The 19,487-nt window shown below is 39.9% G+C and overlaps 2 protein-coding genes across 9 annotated transcripts in view; one reads left to right on the forward strand and one right to left on the reverse strand.

The window, feature by feature from the left end:
• Nucleotides 1-11,515, forward strand: part of NMT2 (N-myristoyltransferase 2) — a 55,733-nt gene extending 44,218 nt beyond the window's left edge. The window contains exons 8-12 of one of the 6 annotated variants that reach the window (XR_014028477.1): nucleotides 3,271-3,379; nucleotides 4,128-4,298; nucleotides 5,269-5,436; nucleotides 6,839-6,972; nucleotides 8,825-11,491. Coding sequence is in view for 4 of the 6 variants with exons in the window: in XM_081343777.1 (XP_081199903.1) it covers nucleotides 3,271-3,379; nucleotides 4,128-4,298; nucleotides 5,269-5,436; nucleotides 6,835-6,972; nucleotides 8,825-8,845 (607 nt within the window). In the remaining 2 variants the exon portion in view is untranslated. Of the gene's footprint in view, nucleotides 1-3,270; nucleotides 3,380-4,127; nucleotides 4,299-4,487; nucleotides 4,559-5,268; nucleotides 5,437-6,834; nucleotides 6,973-8,824 lie in introns of those variants that run through there. The other 5 variants (XR_014028478.1, XM_081343777.1, XM_081343778.1 and 2 more) reach the window with 5 other exon arrangements.
• Nucleotides 11,516-11,710: 195 nt separating this feature from the next.
• Nucleotides 11,711-19,452, reverse strand: RPP38 (ribonuclease P/MRP subunit p38). Of its 3 annotated transcripts, XM_081343783.1 has the most exons (3): nucleotides 19,299-19,452; nucleotides 15,973-16,082; nucleotides 11,711-13,136 (listed from the first exon to the last, which is right to left on the reverse strand). In XM_081343783.1, exon 3 carries the CDS (start codon nucleotides 13,105-13,107, stop codon nucleotides 12,271-12,273), a length of 837 nt encoding a protein of 278 aa, XP_081199909.1. In that variant the 5' UTR covers nucleotides 13,108-13,136; nucleotides 15,973-16,082; nucleotides 19,299-19,452; the 3' UTR covers nucleotides 11,711-12,270. The 3 variants fall into 3 exon arrangements, with proteins under 3 accessions (XP_081199909.1, XP_081199907.1, XP_081199908.1); XM_081343781.1 differs by lacking the exons at nucleotides 15,973-16,082; nucleotides 19,299-19,452 and adding an exon at nucleotides 14,381-14,670; XM_081343782.1 differs by lacking the exons at nucleotides 15,973-16,082; nucleotides 19,299-19,452 and adding an exon at nucleotides 15,248-15,507 and having other exon boundaries at nucleotides 12,005-13,136.
• Nucleotides 19,453-19,487: the final 35 nt, after the last annotated feature.

Raw genomic sequence — 19,487 nt, forward strand, 5'->3', positions numbered from 1 at the left:
ACGGAGACCTGCCGACATTTGGGGAGGTTTGGGGAGGCGCCCAAACCTCCCCAAACGTCGGCAGGAGGAACGGAGACCTGCCGAGGTTTGGGGAGGTTTGGGGAGGCGCCCAAACCTCCCCAAACGTCGGCAGGTCTGCGCAGAGGAACGGAGACCTGCCAAGGTTTGGGGAGGTTTGGGGAGGCGCCCAAACCTCCCCAAACGTCGGCAGGAGGAACGGACACCTGCCGAGGTTTGGGGAGGTTTGGGGAGGCGCCCAAACCTCCCCAAACGTCGGCAGGTCTGCGCGGAGGAACGGAGACCTGCTGACGTTTGGGGAGGTTTGGGGAGGCGCCCAAACCTCCCCAAACGTCGGCAGGAGGAACGGAGACCTGCCGACGTTTGGGGAGGTTTGGGGAGGCGCCCAAACCTCCCCAAACGTCGGCAGGTCTGCGCGGAGGAACGGAGACCTGCCGACGTTTGGGGAGGTTTGGGGAGGCGCCCAAACCTCCCCAAACGTCGGCAGGTCTCCGTTCCTCCGCGCCCTGCCTGCCTGCTTCTTTCCGCTGTGGAAAGAAGCAGGCAGGCAAGGCGCGGAGGTCCGGAGACCTTCCGACGTTTGGGGAGGTTTGGGGAGGTGCGCGCGCACCTCCCCAAACTTCGGCAGGTCTCCGGATGGCGGTGGCTTGGGAGAGGTGCGCGCGATCCCGGAAGCACCAAAGCCTCGGCCGCGCACAAGTCCTCGGTAAGTTTTTTTGTTTTTTTGTTTTTTGTTTTTTTTATTGAAAAGTTTTAACATACAATTTTTCCCTTAAAAAATCCCCCCTCCCCCCCTTCTCCCTCCCCCCCTTCCTCTCCCCCCTCCCCCCCTCCCCCCCCGACTTCCCAGAGCTAAATACAAGGTATATATAAAAAAAAACAATCATAAACAACCATATACTAACAACCATAAACTCTAAAATCTATCACTCTCTAGCTTATATAGGATAAAACAAACCTTAGTAATATTAAATATATATAAATATATATAAAAAAAACTAATATAGAAAAAAAACAAAGAAAGAAGACTTATTCAAATATAAAACTTCTTAACCCTATACTTGTTCTGAATAAACCCAAGCCATTTTCTCCCTTCCATAATATAACGTTCCTGCGAGTAATCTTTCAAATAGGCCGAAATCTTCACCATTTCTACCAGGTCAGAAACCTTTAAAATCCACTCTTCTATAGTCGGCAGTTCCTCTTTCCAGTACTATCCCCGTAATTAAATTCAACATCAACTTAGTATATTCCATCAGACTTTTATCCAAAAAGCCTTAACCTTTTTACAAGTCTACCATATATGAAAATATGAAAATATATTACATCTTTATCACCACACCTCCAACATTTAGGCTAATAATTCAGATACATGCTTAGCTTTTTAAAATCTAAATACCATCTATAAAACATTTTATAAAAATTCTCTCTTACATTTCAAACTTGTATAAATTTTACATTCCTCACCCAAATCTTTTCCCACCTCCCACTACTTGACTATAAGTACGTTGTGAAAGTTCCATAGACTTCTGCTGATCTTGTTCTTTTATCTTTTTTGATCGTTTTAAAGCAGCACGCGTCACCCTCTGTTCTCTGGGATCATCCAAAAGTGTTATAACTTGATCTCCTCCAGCACCATTCTCCTCTGTCTGTCCATCTTCAGCCTCTTGATATTCTCCTTCTCCAGATCCCTTTGCAGCTTCCAGAAGTGTTAATGGGGTTGCTTTTAAAACATTATTGTAAAAATCACGCGCTTGCATCACAGTAACCAGACGGTACCTTTTACCTTCATGCATCACCATCAACCCAGCTGGAATCTCCCATCTGAACCTTATATCTCGTTGCTTGAGCTCTTGCACAAGAAATGTAAAATCCTTCCTTCTCCTTAAAATCTTTGGAGGAATTTCTTTTAGAACCAGAACTTCTTGATCAGCAATCACGACCTTAGTATCATAGGCAGCTTGTATAACTTCATCTCTAATTTCCCTTTTTGTAAAATAAACCACCACATCTCTAGGCAACTTTCTCTGTCTAGCAATCCATGAGTTCACACGATACACTTTATCCATGCCTCCTTTTATTTCAGATGCTGGCTGATTCAATACCACTTCGAGAGCCTCAGAAACCAGCTGCTTTAGATCTTCCTTAATATTCTCCTTTAAACCTCTGATTCTAATGGCAAACTGCATCTGGAAATATTGAGCAAGACTCAATTCTTTATCCATTTTGTCTCTTAAATCTTCATTCTCCAATACTTTTGCTTCTAATATGGCATTCTTTTGAGTCGAATCTTTGACTTTTTCATCCAAATCTTCCACACATTCAGCCACTTTATACACTGAAGACAAAATGTCTACCTTCATCACCCTGTACTTCTGTTCCATCCTCTCCTCCATTCTCTCCTCCAACTTCTTCAATTTCTCCTCCATCTGTGCAAATTTATCACCCATTGATTCCAAAATTGATTCCAAGATTACTTGGGTATGTTTTTCAAGAGCATCTTGTAAGTCCTTCGATGTCACTACATCAGGAGGATGCAATGCCTGCAATGATGATTGTTGCACCGGGGAAGTTCCAGCACTCCGAAGAGTTTTAGGGGGAGGTTTAGCCGCCATCTTTTACTTTCAATTGTGACGCACTTTCACTTAGAGTTTAAAAAGTCCATCAAGCTCGAGAGTAGAATAAAATAATCCTCTTCACCTTTTCCTCTTGTACCGCTCTGCCTGCTCTTTTTATTCCATAGTCCTTCCTTCAGGCAGGGGTGGTCGCAGACGCCTGGCTCTGCTCCATAAAGTCAGGAGCAGAGGCGCTGGCCAGCTGGGAGCGACCCAGGCTACGGGGGAGTTCAATCCTTCGGCCGCCCAAGCTGCAAGCTCAGGCGGCCCCGGAGAACTCAACCCCTACCTGGGGCCTCACCCCCTCCTCTTCTCCCGAGGAGGGGGCTTCAAATTCGCCCGAACAGCTGATCGGCGCTGTTTCGGGCGAAAATCACTCAGCTGAGCCGCGGGCAGCCCGGGAAGGCTGTCTCCGTCGCCGCGGAGCCACCGGAAGAGCGGTAAGTTTTTTTGTTGACTGGAGTATAAGCCGAAGTGGAATTTTTCAGCCCAAAAAGTGGGCTGAAAAATTCGGCTTATACTCAAGTATATACGGTACTTGATTTCAAATCTAAAACCTCAGTTATTGTCCAAACAAACTAATATTGTCTCCTACATTAGCTAAAGAAATTATAAATATATAATTTAATTTTTCCAGGTACTGGCATCGATCGCTGAACCCCAGAAAATTGGTAGAAGTGAAATTTTCTCACTTGAGCAGAAATATGACATTACAGAGAACAATGAAGCTCTACAGACTTCCTGATGTAAGCAATGCGTTCACCCAGAGGACCCTCATTCTCACAACAAAATAGCCTTCTGTCCCTGCCAAGGCACGCTTTCCATTTGGGGGAGGCAGTACTGTGCAAAAGGGAAAGGGATACAATGGTTGTGGGGCAAAACCTCCAAAAGATAGACTTTCCTGGAAAGAGGAGTTGCGTATGTAGGCACGCCTGGCATTAGAAGACATTTTTTGTAAAGGTGATGGAGGAAAAGTACTATTTTCTTGAATATATGAAACTTGAAAAATTAAGATTTATGTCCTTATTCCAATATACTGGGGTTGTTGTTGTTGTTTTTTTGAGCTCTAAGATCTTGAGGAGAAGGAGATAAAAATCTCTCTGGTACCAATGGAAAGTACTTGGTGTTAATGGTGAATTCTAAGGGGAAAAAAAGCATGATATAGTTGAATTCTCTTAGTTCAGAGGAATTCCTTTGATAAACACACATGCAGGCACACACACACATACAGAGTGAGAGAAAGAGAGGGACCATTTTATAATTGTGCTCTTTACTATTTAATAATAGTTGAGAAGAATGGAAGTGTGTGCAAAACACTGCTTTTGTGCCAGTTGAGTATGTACATTAAGCTTCCAGAAATGCCGGCTGAGAAAAGTTGGGAATTGTAGTCCCAATGCCTGTTGATTGTTGCCTCTGGCTGAATACTTTCCTGTTGATGAAAGCCTAGGTGGGGTATTAGCTCTTTGAATTTCTGTCTTCTTTCATTACAATAAGGCCACAAAAACCTCAGGCTTGAGACCTATGGAACGAAAAGATATCAAAGCAGTGCAAGAGTTGATTAACAATTACTTGAAGCAGTTCAATCTCGCTCCTGTTATGGACGAAGAAGAAGTGGCTCACTGGTTCCTGCCTCAGGATCATATTATTGACACCTTTGTGGTAGAGGTGAGAGAGAGGCCCCTCCCAGCTTCCTTTTCCTACGGAAACCCCTTCCATCTGGCAACTTTTCCTCAGCTGTTTTCTTTTTAATGGATGAGGTTTCTGTGCTTGAAAGGAGGGCTAATGCATATGTAAACTAATTTGGGCCAAAATCTGTTTTGTAATTTTTGAAAAATTGTCTTTCCCCACAACCAGAGGCTTCATCTTTTTTTCCCGCTCTTGGAAATGTTCCTGAGGCTATTTTTTATTGTTGGGGTTGATGGAAGGTATTACATTGATGTTGGAGATGTTGCCCTTTCCAGTTAAGCACTTTCTTTTCATTCTGATGCCCATAATCCTTTCAAACTGGGATGGGAGAATGGATAAAAGAAATATTTGTCACTGAAGGAACTAGAGCATTGGTCAGAACATCAGAAGGGTACCCCAGGCTCAGAAAGATCTGAGTTAAAGTATTCAACTAAAACTGGATGGACTCAGGTTCCTTGTTCTGTCTCACCATTTTACAGTGAATTACCACAGCCTGTAATTTTGCAGACCAACTAGGTGGTTTAAGAGTTATAATGCTGTAGAGCAGGGGTGTCAAACTCAATTTCACTGAGGGCCGCATCAGCATTGCGGTTGCCCTCAAGGGGCCAGGTGGGTGTGGCCAGGGTGGGCGTGGCCTACTGGGTGGGCGGGGCTAGGGCACGTATGGCCTACTGGGTGGGCATGGCCAGCTCTACATCGTTCGCATCAAGGGTGCCTATGGGGGCCTGGGCAGGAGTAGGACAGATCTGAGGGTCTACGGCAGAAGGAGGGTTTCTGGGCCAGGGCCAAGGCAGTGGGGGCCATTCCCTCACTGTTTCCAGGAAGGCTTTGCGGGCCACATGAAACCACTTCGCGGGCCGAATCCGGCCCCCGGGCCTTGTGTTTGACATGTCTGCTGTAGAGTCCTTTGTTTGCATTCCTTCATGTTTTTTTTCCTTTTCTTTTCCAGAATTCAAATGGTGTTTTAACTGACTTTCTGAGTTTCTATACATTACCTTCAACAGTCATGCACCACCCTGCTCATAAAAGCCTCAAAGCAGCCTATTCCTTCTATAATGTTCACACGGAGACCCCTCTCTTGGATCTAATGAATGACGCACTCATTATAGCAAAGATGGTAGGTAATGCAATAACTGCTTTATTTTCCTTCTTTTTTTTTTTACAGAAGAGTGAAGTTGGCTTAAATCCTCATTGATTTATTTGCTTCAGCAAGAGAAGTACAACCTCTAAACAAGTTGCGATAATGTTTTCTTTGCCCGTTGGAACTTTTTGTTTCAGCCTAATCCTCAATAGGAAAGTGTTAAAAAGCACAGCCTCTGCTTATTCAAAACTCCTGTGCTTGCCTTACAGCCCCAGATGACTTTGGGGTTGCACTTGGCACTTCTAAATCAAAGCTTCATAACTGGGCTTCTTCAGTTACAAGAAATGAAAAGTCATTGTCAAATATGACTTCTATGACCTACTGTAGGAACGTAGCTGAGAAAAAGGTTTGTCTGTGTTGTGTATGCATTGTGTGCATTACACAAGGTTACTAATGCTGTTAAGATTTTCAGGTTCTAAGTTGTAAATGTACAGAGTACTATGTTGGTTTGATTGCAATTTTTGAGCTTCAGTGTGTATGTCGTTGCACTCTATATGTTCTTGGATTGTGTTGATGTACAGTGTGCTGAGTAAACTCATTGCTAAAAATACAAAACACTGCCGATTTGTTGAATTTTTTGTCTTGCAGACATAGCTGTCTTAGTATAATGTTTGGAATGTTCTTGGTTTTTGATTGCAGTTAACGCTACTCATGCAGCTGCTTCAACTTCGTTTGAAAATTACACTTGCTACAAACAGCACAAAGAAAAGCATGTTCAGTTGCTGCTTTCATTCCTTGCTATGGGGTTGTGAGGGGAAAATTTCTTCCTTTTTTTTCAAAAAAGCATTCTCTTGTTTCGTTTTTCATAGGTTAGACGAATCAGCACCACACTTAATTGCAATACCACGTAGACTTGCGTATACCGCCCCTTAGTGCTTTTACAGCACTCTGAGTGATTTACAAAAGTCAACATATTGCTCCCAGCAACCTGGGTTCTCATTTTATCGACCTTGGAAGGATGGAAGGATGAGTCAACCTTGAGTCATTCAGGATCAAACCCCCGGTTATGGGCAGAGTTAATCTGCAATACTGCATTCTAACGCTGTAGCTTGTGGTTTAAAAAACACTCTTAAGAGTATTCAAAATCTTTTGTTCCATATGCATACAGTTAAAAGTAAAATTGGGTATAAAGTCCCATCCAGTTGTATCTTTTATCTATGTTAAGGTAGTACCTTATTGTAGTTAGAATTCGAGGAGGTAGGGACACAGCTATGGTGTGCTCAAAGCAATTTGTAGTGTAGTTAATTATAGAAATAGATGCCTGTCATGCAGAATGCTTGATAAGATTGCAGTTTCTTTTCTAAATAAAATCTTTTAACAACCTTTATGTAAACCCAATTAGAAAATCAATTTATAATATCTTTATGTTGCCAGAAAGGATTCGATGTGTTTAATGCACTAGACTTGATGGAAAACAAAACATTCCTGGAAAAACTGAAATTTGGTATTGGAGATGGCAATCTGCAGTATTATTTGTATAACTGGAGATGTCCTGGCATGGATTCTGAAAAGGTAACATATTTATACCAGAGATTTGATTGTCCTTCCTATGCTTCTGGAGATAGTAATCAATACTTCCGGAAGATATGGTAGTTTAGAAAGCTGATGTCCTTTACATCAGTAATGTCCTTTACACAGATTCTCTATATCTTCATTTATGTAATGATATGAAATGCACTGATTAGCTCCTTTAATAGCAATGTTTGTGTGTGCCTTCCTGTCTTCCCTCTATATTTGGGATTCCCCATATTGTGTTAGTAAAGTCTTCTCTTGATGGATTTTGCATCATTGGGAAACTAGCATGCTAAAAAACACCACCTTTTAGCACTACCTTCATTTTCAAAAATGCTTCTGGCCCTATGTACAGGACAATTTGCCATGGCCAACATGCCGCGGTCAACTACCACGGAACAACTCACTGCAGGGCAATTCAGCAAATACAGAAGTTAAATTAATTTCAACAGAACCATGGCCAATAATAATAAGAAAGTAAAGTCAATCCAGAAATACAAAAGTTACAATAATTTTGACAAAAAAGTGGTCACTAAAAGTAACTGAATGAAACGAACAATGCAACACTGAATTGTCCCACGGCAAATTGGTAGTGGTGATCTGGCCACGGCAAATTGGCCACAACAAATTGTCCTAGATCCCCCCTTAAGTAGGTATAGGCTCACTGCACATAGCTCCCCCAAAATTCTCCATCTGGAGTTAGAAGTGAGAATTGGGGGCAAATAGAAAATGTGGTGATTTATTATTTTATAACTGCCCATACTCATAATAACTGTCGTTTTGTCCAATAGACAAGATTCTTCTAACTGTGCCAATACTTCCTTGTGAGAGTGCTTATAGTGCTCCAAGTGTGACACTATCCTCTAAGCCAGGGCTTTTCAACCAGTGGTACTGGTACCACCTGTGGTATATTGGCACCTGGCAGGTGGTACGCGACCATCGTAGAAAAGTGGTAGCGGGGGAGGGGAATGAGCTGACCCGGTGGCAGCACTGCACAAGCCTGAGCGAGAGATGGCTGGAGCTGCAGGGCTGTCAGGGCTCAGCGGAAGCGCCAGGATCAGCGCCAGGCTCCGGCTAGAGCTCAGCACTGATCCTGGCACTTCTACTGAGCCCAGAAGAAGCACCAATCAGCTGGAATGTTGCAGCATCTCCAGGGTCTTGTGATTTACATTCAGATGCTTGGCAACTGATTCATATTTATGACGGTCACAGTGTCCCAGGGTCATGTATTTTTTATTTTTTTTATTTTAATTCCATTTATATCCCACCCTTCTCCGAAGACTCAGGGCGGCTTACAAGCTTAGCAGTAGCCTTCATTCTATGTATATGCCTGCTTATTAGGGCTTTCATACACCCCTCAAGCGGCATTATTACAAAGTCAGCTTAATTGCCCCAACAATCTGGGTCCTCATTTACATGTGACCAAAACCTGCTGCAATCACCCAGCAGACGGGGAATAAAAACCAAACATATCCCCACCCCACCCCCGCTGCCAATCCTCAACAGAAATGCTCACAACAATGAAAACCTCCGACAGGAGGAAGAGCGCCACCAGGCAGGCAGGTAGGTGTCTTGCTCGGCTGTGGCTTGGGGGGCACTTTTTTCAGTGCCATTGTAACTTCGAACAGTCACTAAGCGAACTGTTGTAAGTTGAGGACTACCTGTACTTCATCACTTTTTTCCTCTTTTTTTCTTTTTTTTTTTTTGACACCTTGCTAGGTGACTGGTGGTACTCGGATGTTGCCATATCCTAAAAGTGGTACAATGGGTAAAAAGGTTGAAAAGCCCTGGTCTAAGCCTGAAGGACTTTGGTTTTTTTTCTGCAGTAACACCCCTGTTATCATTTTTCTAGGTTGGTCTTGTATTACAATAAGGTGAAAGGACACTTATATTTATAATTCTTCGAAGTCATCATCTGGGCTGTTGGATGCTCTTGGATCCGTACAGTTCAAGAGGAGCCAAAGCACAATGCCTGTTGTTTTTAAATCAATCAGTCAAACCTCGGGGAGGAGGGCTACAAGAAGAAGTGAAGATTTCTGAGCTCAACTAGCCCTTCAGCCCTGAACAGGAACAAAAATGCTTATGAACCTTTTACTGTTTGTCAATGAAAAAGAAATAAAGCACATTTGTTTAATTTTACATGCTTAGCTCACATCTTGATGCAAAGGGTACTTTTCTCTGTTTCCCTGCATAAAAATAAAAAAGACTTTTTGTACAACAATGAAGTTGCAGTGGTGGAATAGAGTACAAATAATTTACTGTAATGTGACTGAACTATTGCATTTCTATTTATTAAGTGGTAGTGTATGTTTATCAATGTAACGAAATGAAGGAACCGATTTTGAGTGTTTCTGCTTGTTTTCATGACATGGATGTCATCATTGCCAAGAAAAAAGCCTTGGGAATGTGTTTGCTAGGAAAATATGCAGATATTGGATGTCTTTTGTAATGTGGACCGAAACAGAAATGTGCTGGTTGGACTAGTACATGTTTCTCCATAAACAATGCTGCCAAATCAATAAAAATGCAAATTTGTAAATTGATCTTCAATAGATCAGTGACTTGATTAAAGTATAGCACTGCTGAATGCACGTGTTAATATCTTTCCTGAGCTATATAGTATTCTTTTCATCTTACAGTTCTGAAAAAGAAAAATTTTACACTGTTTTTGATGTAACAGTAGCCTGCAAATGAAATTGAGAATATTAGTACTGTTATGAAGATGTGTTAAAATGAATGTGTTTTAAGGCTTTTGCAGAATTGCACATACTCCTTTTGTCTACTTGGTTTTTTTAAGAAAACATTTTAAAATGAAAAATATGTTTCTGTAAATAGGTAAATTTTGTTGCTAGTAGTAGCAATATCTGGTTTGGGGGAAGAGGTGTTTCATAGTACACATTTGTATATGTCCTTGCAAACATATTTTTGTTGGCAGCAATATGTGCCAAACTGTCTTGGTTCATATCTTATGGTATACCTTAATATGGTTTTGTTTGGCTTAATGTGTCATGCGAATACAACCTACCATAAGTTCTTTAACAAATGATAGTTTAGCAAAATGCATGAACCAAGTCAAGATATCTGTTTCCCTTTGGATTAATAGTTTAGTTTAGAATATGTTAAAGCAGTGCATATGCATCCAGATTTTCACAATCGTTTATATAGAGATTTGTCAACTGTTTTCATACATCATAATAAGCCATGTTTGTTGAAAAACTATAGTCAGTTTGTACACAACAAAAATATTCTTTTGGACAATTTTTGAGGCATTTTTGTTTTATTTATTTATTTTAAGCGTAATTATTTGCCCTTCTCCAACTGGCATTTTCCCAGTGTATCAGACTGCAGTTTCTAGAATCTTCCCATCAATAAAAACAATAGCCTCATTTGAACATAGTGCAAAGCCAGGATGCCATTTGTTAGGTTTTTGGCTGCATGTGATATGTCAATAGGGTGGCTTGACATGCTGTGGGAGCTGGTCATCTAAATTTTGATATTTATTGAATATTAATTATTTTTCCACATTTCAAAATAATATCTTTTTCCATCCCATTTTTGAAAAGTGGGGTGGTGGAGTTGTAGATGTTTAACAGTGAGTGACCTGAACATCTTTTCAAAATAGATTCATCAAGTACCGTATTGCTGGAGAAAAAGTGTTACCAAGATTTGATTCTAATTTATCAGAAACTTTGGTAGATAATATAACAAGCAGTTTAACCAAATAGCCGAAACCATATTTGTACATATCCAAATGTGGAAATTTTCAAAGAGGTTCCAATAGCTTAGCTTAGAATGAATATGTGTTTTTGTCGTTCCTAAATCAAAAACTGCTCAGTTGCTAAATCTCGAGCTTGTACTCTTTTCCTATTGTTAGATAGCAAATGGAAGAAGGGACTCTTGTACCTTTTTTCCCAAAAGCTGATGTTGCATACAAACCAGGAATTAAAATTTGAATTGTTGCCAGAAACTCCCAATCTAGCACAATCCTGGATTTTGCATTAGTCGCAAAATTTGTGCTTAAAAGTAACTTACCCCTTGTTCATGGATACAGTTCTATACTTCCTATCCTGTTTTTCCCTCCAATTTTCCTGTTTCTACAGCCTGTACTATCATGAAGTAAATTTAATGAAGTTTAATGAAGTAAATGTAGTCTCAACAATTATTTTAATTATACAACCAGGACCATCTAAATACAATAAGACTGTGTCCTCCTCTTAGAAATCTGCTTCTTTGGACCAGTGCACCTCACAGGCTATTAATCCAAAAGCCTCAAGTCTCTTAACGCCTCTCTATCTTAGTGCAGGGAACTGATCTGATAACGCTAAAGAAAGTATTTGTATTATTAAAAGCAAAATGCATCTATGCTCAGTTCTGCATGTCCTACTCACAACTGTTTAAGAAAAATATTAAACAGAAAAAAGCTGTGCTTTCAAATGTGCAGCTGTTTTCAGTTAACAGCATCTTAACAGTCCTTGAATTTTATTGGCACCAATGAATGTTTGAATAAATGTAAACTTTCATACTATTTTGTTTTGAATAATTATGTGTAATCTAAAATATTAGTTGCTTCAAAACCCAAGGTTTTAAAATGATCATACATCCCTACAGACTGGGGAAGATGGACGTTGTAACCCAAAATATCTGGAGATTAGGAAAGGCCATCCTAATTAATTGTAGAAGGCACCATGAACGGATTATAATTTTTACCCCACGTCATGTACTATGACGAGCTCTTTGATCTCGCCTTAAGGTTACCAACATCACTAGAAACAAATTTTATATATACATGTAAAAACTTGTAAAATACATGTATTTCTATGCTTTATCTACCTGCAGAAGCCATATTCCAAAAACGTATACCCAGGATAAAAAAGTTATATTTATTGAATTCATAATCCCTAATAAAAATCACCTGGAACAATAGGCTATTTATATAATGAACTGATTTTTCTGCTGGCGTACATGAACACATTCTCCTTGTTTCTTCTAGCAGCAGAAGAAATTCACTGGCTGGAAATTGGTTAAGGAAAAGCAAAAGAAAAGTATAAAATTAAAAATTAAAAAAAATTAGGGGAAGAGATAATAGAGAATGGAAGGATTTTTTTTAGGCATTATATTCATTGGTTAAGCACCCTCTACTAGATGGATACAGTTGGTTGTTTTTTTAAAACACAGATGCCTAGTTTCAATTCCAATGCAAAACTAATTCGGAAAAAATGCTTTTATTCAGTGATATGACATTATTATACATCATACCTTAGGCTAATGGAAATCAAAAATGTAGGGAAGAAATCAACGTTACTTTGAAATACGTTTTTTAGTTTTGGGAAGCTTCCGGCATTTTTTTGGATTGGGAACTACATTTTTAACTTTAAGTGTCTGCAGAGCTATAGTAGGGGAAGCAAGTAGGCTGTTATCTGCTAGTTTCCGCTTGTGACTAAGAGAGCTCCCTACTGGGGTGGAATCGGTGAATTCAGCAGCTGAAATAGTCATAACGTTAGTATCATTTATTAAAAGTGGTTCAATTCCATGCTGCATCCATGGCAGATCTAAATTAGGAATTCGTGGAATAATTACCTCAAGTACCTTTGCAAACACATCAGCAGTTCTTTTAAACCCCAAGGCCAGCACAGATGTTAGTCCAAGCACTGGGGCTAATGTTTCGCTCAGACGTGGAACTTGCCCAGCAGGGATAGCTCGACTTGCACTGAGTGGAATCAGATGAGATGTTAGCAAGGCAGGTTTGGCAGATTTGCATACCAGTACAAGACACAATTCATTTTTTTCTAAAGCTCTAGTTACTTCATTGATCCCAATAGCAAGCTGGTTCCTGATTTGCACATCGGACCACCCACATGCTTTTGGGTCATCGGCCTCTTTGTCTTCATCAAATTTGCTCGGAAGATTGCAACACTCTTCCTTTTTCCGCCTTTTTCTGGAGGTGCTTTTCATTCTCTTCCGATCCTCTATCTTTTTAAACCCAATCTGTTTCATGACTTCTTCCAAGGCCTGCAAGACAAAATGCATATCCTCTCCAGGCAGTGTACACCATTGTGGAATATATGGGTTGTTCAAAGATGTTTTCACAATTTGTTTGGATTTACGGGCTGATCCTTTTCCCCGCAGAACAGACATTTTGGTGTGCTTCCACTTTGGAACTCGAGCTGAAATGAACACAAGAGGAAAGGTTTTAAGTATTTTGCTTAAAATGTAGCACTAATTTAAAAGAATGAAATGTCACATTCGCTTTTCTTATATTGACTTTATGCTATTGAAGCTGTAATTTCACAGCTGAAAAATCTTTATCCATGCATTATTGAGGAAAAAGCTACACCCAAGCAATTACAGTACTGTTAATGATTTGTCTACAATAATAAAAAAGCCAGAGTTTACTCAATGTAGAATTTTCTACATTGGGGCACAAATAACTAAATTACCATATTCTGAATGCATTGTGCAAAAACTCTCTCTCCTGAAAAGTCTGAAAGATGGAAGAAAAAGTCGAGGCAAGACAGAAGCAAGATGGATGGATTTGGTTACATCGGTAATGGGAGCACTGCTTGAAGACCTGAATGACCAGGCTGGGAATAGATCATGCTGGATGTTTAACAATGTTATTACTGAAAAGATACAAACTTGACGACACATCAGTTAATCAACAGAAATCCCAGCAGGGACTGGAAGGGGTGGAGCATCATGAAAACCTTTGAACCAATAGATTCCCAAACTCTTTTTTGCTCGCAATATGGGGAAACAACTAGACCAGGGGTAGGCAACCTCGGCTCTTTTATGACTCATGGACTTCAACTCCCAGAATTCTTGAGCCAGCCATGCTGGCTCTGGAATTCTGGGAGTTGAAGTCCATGTGTCATAAAAGAGCCAAGGTTGCCTACCCCTGAACTAGACTAATCCAGAAATGGAGTAATTTTTTTGTCCCACTGATGTCAATTGAAGGAAAAAGTAGGTAAAAATAAAATAAGAGAAATGTTGATCTTCTAGGCTTGAACAAACCAACAGGGTTTAGAAAGTGGCAACGTCTGCAAATATTGTCATATCCTTCCCCTATTGCAAGACAGTTCATACTATTAATTGCCAGCAACCAAACTATGTTGTGTTCCAACCACATACACTGTACACACATAAAAGAATGATAAAGAATAGGAAGCAACAGCTATTAAGTATTTCTGAACAAACATCCCTTCTTGGTTACAAAATGGTTGCGTTCTCATGATACATGCATCCATAAGCTGATAGTTTAGGTTCTCACAATATTAACTATCCAAACGACCTGTATTTATACAATACACTAAACTAAAATAGGCTTGGCTAGGTTGTTATCCTCTCTTGAAAAATATATAAGGCTGGGAAAGGAACATGAACTCAATTAGAGAAATGAAGGGTGACCTACTAGAAGAAGTAAAGGAAGAGATGTGCTGGAGCTGGCTCATGAAAGTCAATTTTAAATTTTGTAGAAACTGCTCAGCCAGTTCTTAGCAGAGCTAAGCCACAATACCCAGCATGCCAATCAGCTGTTCAGAGACTAGCAGCACAGAGAAATGGACTGGAACCCGCAGAGCTGGCTGCCAAACATCTACTAGTATACCACAATATAAAGAGCCAAGTTGAAAACTGATCATCTTGGAGGTTTATCTATGACATCTATGTGGTTCCAGGAGCTGATATCAATTTGAGGACCCATCGTCAAGTTTCTTATCCAGTATGTCATGCAAAATAGCCAATGTGTAGGTTTCTGTGATAGATAAGAGCACTGAAATCAACCTTTACATGGATACACTTGTGCTTCCTTGGCAAAAATATGGAAATAACTTATTTGACCCTTTTTACTATTCCCAGATTCCCCCCCCCCGCCCAGCCCCATTTCCCAGTTCACGTTAAGCTCCTGCTATTCTTTCCTCCACTTTCCAATCAGGTCTGCTATTGCTTAACAAGGCCAAACAGCTACTGCTATTCGCCATTTAAATGCTTCTAACTCCCCACTGACAATAAACATTCTGTTCTATTTCCAGAATATTTCAGAACACTTTTCTCTGCTAAACGCTTTAAACAGCTGATAGGCAATAAAACAGTGATATAGTATCCCAGCACAATAGAGCAAATAGAGCAAGCGGGTTTTTTTTCCCCTTAAAGAGAGCTTATTGCATGGAGCTCTTCCATCCGAATTTTGGGTTTGCTATCAATGAAGCAGGCAAAAGACAACGCTGCATACTCCTGCCAACAGCTTCACTTCAGGGAGGGGCTGCTGTCTCGAACCCACCGGGAGGCTCCGAGACTCTCCAGACTGTTGGCTACACGCCACCCGCTTTCCCTCCAAACTCCAGCGGCCTGATCAATTTCTTTTCCTCCACCGATGGAAGCGCAGCGGCGCTCATGCAGAAGCAGCGCCTGGTCACAAGAGTATCTTTCCCATGCCGTGTTCAGCAGAGCAGGAAGCGGAAGAGGCCAGTTGCTCGCCAAGCTAGGCCCACGCTCGCCTCGACAGCGCCTCCTCGAGTCTGAGAGGACTCTGGACCTATCTCTCTGCATTCACGCTCTCTTGAGCGCCCCCAAAAGGCCATGCCCGCAGAATTGCCTGAACTACAACTACGTTGGAAAAGCCGGAACAGAATTCCTGGAACGGACTCTTTTAAATAAAAATGATGTTCCTAATAGTGCAAAAAAAAAAAAAAAGAATGATGCAGGACACAGTACAAAGTAAAAACAATAAATAAGAAGCCATCGAGACATTATAACTCTTACAAGGTTCGATTAGCTCTTAACACTTTATTTATCCGTAGTGGTTGAATAACTCAAAACTTTTCTCCTTGCTAGCCGAAAAGTGAAATTCACCAATCAGGACTAGTGATGCAATTAAGATTAAACTGCAGTTAAGTACCACAGACAGGTCCCATTTACCAGTGTGTCATCTGGTGGGACCAGGAAGAGAGTCTTTTTTTTCTGTTATAACGCTCACATCGTTCCCCAAAGCTTGACCCTACTAACCTTTGGAAAGGCCCTGTAGACATGGCTCTATCACCAGGCCTGGGGAATCTGGCAATGGAGGGGAGTTCTTACAATGGATACGTCGAGCTGTTGCATGATGAATTCTGCTGCTGATAATGATTTTTTTAAAATGATAGTTTTTATATTTTTGTTCATTGATTTTTCATTTGTTTTTATTGGATTATTTTTATGTTGTGAATTGTCTAGAGATTTTAAAAATTCCAATTAATTTAATTCCAGATTTCACACAAAACATGTCCCACGTCAATTCTGAATAAAAATTCACATTTTGAAATGGAAATGAATGTTTTATTCTATCATTCCTCTAGTCCTGTGAAATGGTGATTTTGGCTAGAAGTTAGTATCAATATTTCACTCCTGCATCTATGTCTAGCAAAAAATTGGGTTGTGTGGAAATCTGCATTCTATGCAGCAGTTCAAAATACTTTTTTTGTAGAAAAATGATTTAGGTCTTCAAGCATCAATACTTTTCAGATTTCAATAATAGAATATTTGATAAAACCTTCTAAATTGCATGACACATTGGTTGGTTAGCTTGGCCTTAATTGGTTCTTTTTTGGTTCTTATGTGTTATCAATTTAGTGTTGTCTTTTATTAACAGATCTTTCCCAGGAAGATTTGTTTCCATCCTAGCTCTTCAGGTATCTCAGTAGTGCACCCGCCAATACTACAAGCAAATCCATCCACCTTGCTACTGATCATCCTTATTTCTCTTTCCTTCCACCTTTCTTAACATTACAGAGTTGCATCTTTTCAAAATGTGTCCAGAATACAATTTGCACCTACCCAGCTGCACCTTGAATGAAAATCTGGACAGATTGGTTCTATTATTTATTTATTTTTATTTTATTTTAATTCCATTTATATCCCGCCCTTCTCCGAAGACTCAGGGCGGCTTACAAGCTTAGCAGTAGCCTTCATTCTATGTATATGCCTGCTTATTAGGGCTTTCACACACACACCCTAAGCGGCATTATTACAAAGTCAGCTTATTGCCCCCAACAATCTGGGTCCTCATTTTACCTACCTCGGAAGGATGGAAGGCTGAGCCTGGTGGGATGCGAACCTGCACTAATTGCAGGCAGCTGGTGTTACTTAAGGAGGCATTAGCCCACTGCTTACTTTCTTGGTTTCCCAAAGCCAAACAGCAAAAACATCAATTTCTTGCTTCTTCAAAGTTCAATATTCACATGCCACACATTCACGTCACAGAGAAAACTGTCGCTTAAATGATTCTAAGTACAAACATATTCTAACATCTGAACTTCCAAGCATTTTACTGCTACATGACCATCTGTTTAGTCTGCAGTCTATTTCTTGGTCCCTTTAACACTGACGTTAATCCTAAAAGGCAGACGTATCCACCCCTTCAATATCTTTACTATGAGTTTTAGAATTGGTGACTGTACTGTATCTGTTACCTTTAGTTTGGTCTTTTTGTTTAATAATCCCATTTTTTCACTAGACCTTAATTTTCATTACTGGAGTTCTGAGATAATTTGCACTTTCAGTCAAAATAATGTCATAAGCACATATTTTTCTTTTTGCTGTTTTACATCTGCACTCATCTTCTTCCAATCCAACCTCTTTCACTATATAATCTCATATAGGCTGAATAAATATTGGGAGAGTATTTAGCCTTGTCACACTGCTTTACCAAGCTGTTTTTTCAACTTGTGGCTCTCTCCTGTATATAGATTTCACTTGAAGATAATGAGATATCCAGGGGTTGCAGTTTCCCAAGCACAACTAAAGCTGTTTCTATAATCAATTGGTTGCAAATTTACTTTCTCATCACTATTATAACCCTGAATAGTTGCTGTAAACAAGGCAGTTCCTAAATGAGAGAATCTATAGTGTTTTCTGACTTGAACTGGCTTAAGCATTGTTGTCTTGCCTCCTGCTATTTTAATGTAGGCAACTTCATTCCAATAGGACCAATTACGCTGATTGTGGAAAGAATGTCTGCTCTCCTGGTCACTAAAAGCTATTTATTTTTTTCCATTTCACTATGTGACATTGAGAAGAGTTGTGTCACTTTTAACCCAGAAAAAAGTGTCAAACTGTAGTTCCGCCCCCTCTTTTTGGTTTGGGAAGGGTAAAGAAACAGAGGAATCTACAAATAAGAGGTCGTAATGAACATCGGGTCATCATCATGGCCAGAACACAAATGAGTTGAATCCCATGAAAGTCATTCTTAATCCAGTCTCATTTCTAGTTTATGCGCAGAAGACAAGCAATTTAAACTGCAGTGTGGAAAATCCCTTAAGAGTATTGGGAATGAGATTAGATATGCACATTTAGTCTTATTAAATAGAGAACTGAATTAGGATGCAATAAGGAGTCTTTTAAAATTTGCTGAGCAAAAGAAACAAGCAAATGATTGTCAGTACACTTTTTTATTGTATATTGTTTAATTATTTAAATTTTATAAGAAGCAAAGTCCATTAGAAAGGAAACCATGCCACATGCACTGAAATACATTTTCAGAGTTGATTTTCTACAATTGAAATCAATAGGAGACATCAGAAACCACAGTGCTTCACTCTAGCCCAACTAGTTTATATAATTAATAATGAACTGTAGGCAGGGCTGCTGAAAAACAAGAGATGTGCTTATTAATTATGGGTATAAAATAACTGTTAAGAAAATGGCCAGGGGCAAAATCTCCCAATCCAATAAAATAATCCAGTAGAATTTGATCAAGAGAATATTGACTAATATATTTACCTGAAATACAATTCTCCAAAAAATTTTCTTTTAAAATAAATGTTGCCTTAAATTAATGAATTTTTGAAAAAAGAATGGCTATATATTATCTATTCCAAAGTTGTTTTCTTGTCAAATTAATATTAAATCTTTTCAGATTAGTAATGCAGAAAAGAAAAACTAAAAAAGGGGAGGACTGAAATGTCCTTCTACTTTATTCTAATCTATTCTACTTCATTATAATTCTGGGTTGGGGGGAAAAATACAGGAAAAAGCATTTTTGGAGTTCTAGACGGCATTTTTTTCTAGCTGTCAAAACAACAAAAGTCGACAGTGGCTGGACACCCCCTTCCCCCAGGTATAGCTTCCTGGTTTCAAGGCTAAACTTACATACTTATCTGATTTAGGCATTTGCGGAGAAAGTTGCATAAGGCACCTGGGTAGGCCAATCATTCTCTCTCAGCTTAACTCACTTCAGAGGGACTTTGTTGTGGGGAAAGAAGGCGCGCTGGACATGTTCGCTGTCTTAAATTATTTTAAAAATAATAAAGGCGGGATACTAATAAATAAAATAAAGCAATGAACCCTCAACTAACCACACCAGCTGAATTGACGCAATTTAGTAGATACGGGACTGAAAGGGTACTGTGAACGCGACCTTTCTCTTCTCTTGACAGATTTAGTCCCAAGCATTTTGCTAGATGTCCGTCTATTCGGTGCCATGAAGTATACGAAACTATCTGCTGTAACAATCAACTCTTAATTGTGCTGACGACTATCCTACA

The sequence above is a fragment of the Vipera berus genome, assembly GCF_964194415.1.
Source record: "Vipera berus genome assembly, chromosome: Z".
Taxonomy (NCBI): Eukaryota; Metazoa; Chordata; class Lepidosauria; order Squamata; family Viperidae; genus Vipera; species Vipera berus.

Bases quoted from the DNA above. Each gene is read 5' to 3' on its own strand.
- RPP38 (XM_081343781.1), bottom strand. From the start codon at position 14,420: ATGAGCCAGCTCCAGCACATCTCTTCCTTTACTTCTTCTA. The intron at 13,137-14,380 runs GTAGGTCACCCT...TGTTCATTTCAG, and splicing joins CTCTTCCTTTACTTCTTCTA to CTCGAGTTCCAAAGTGGAAG.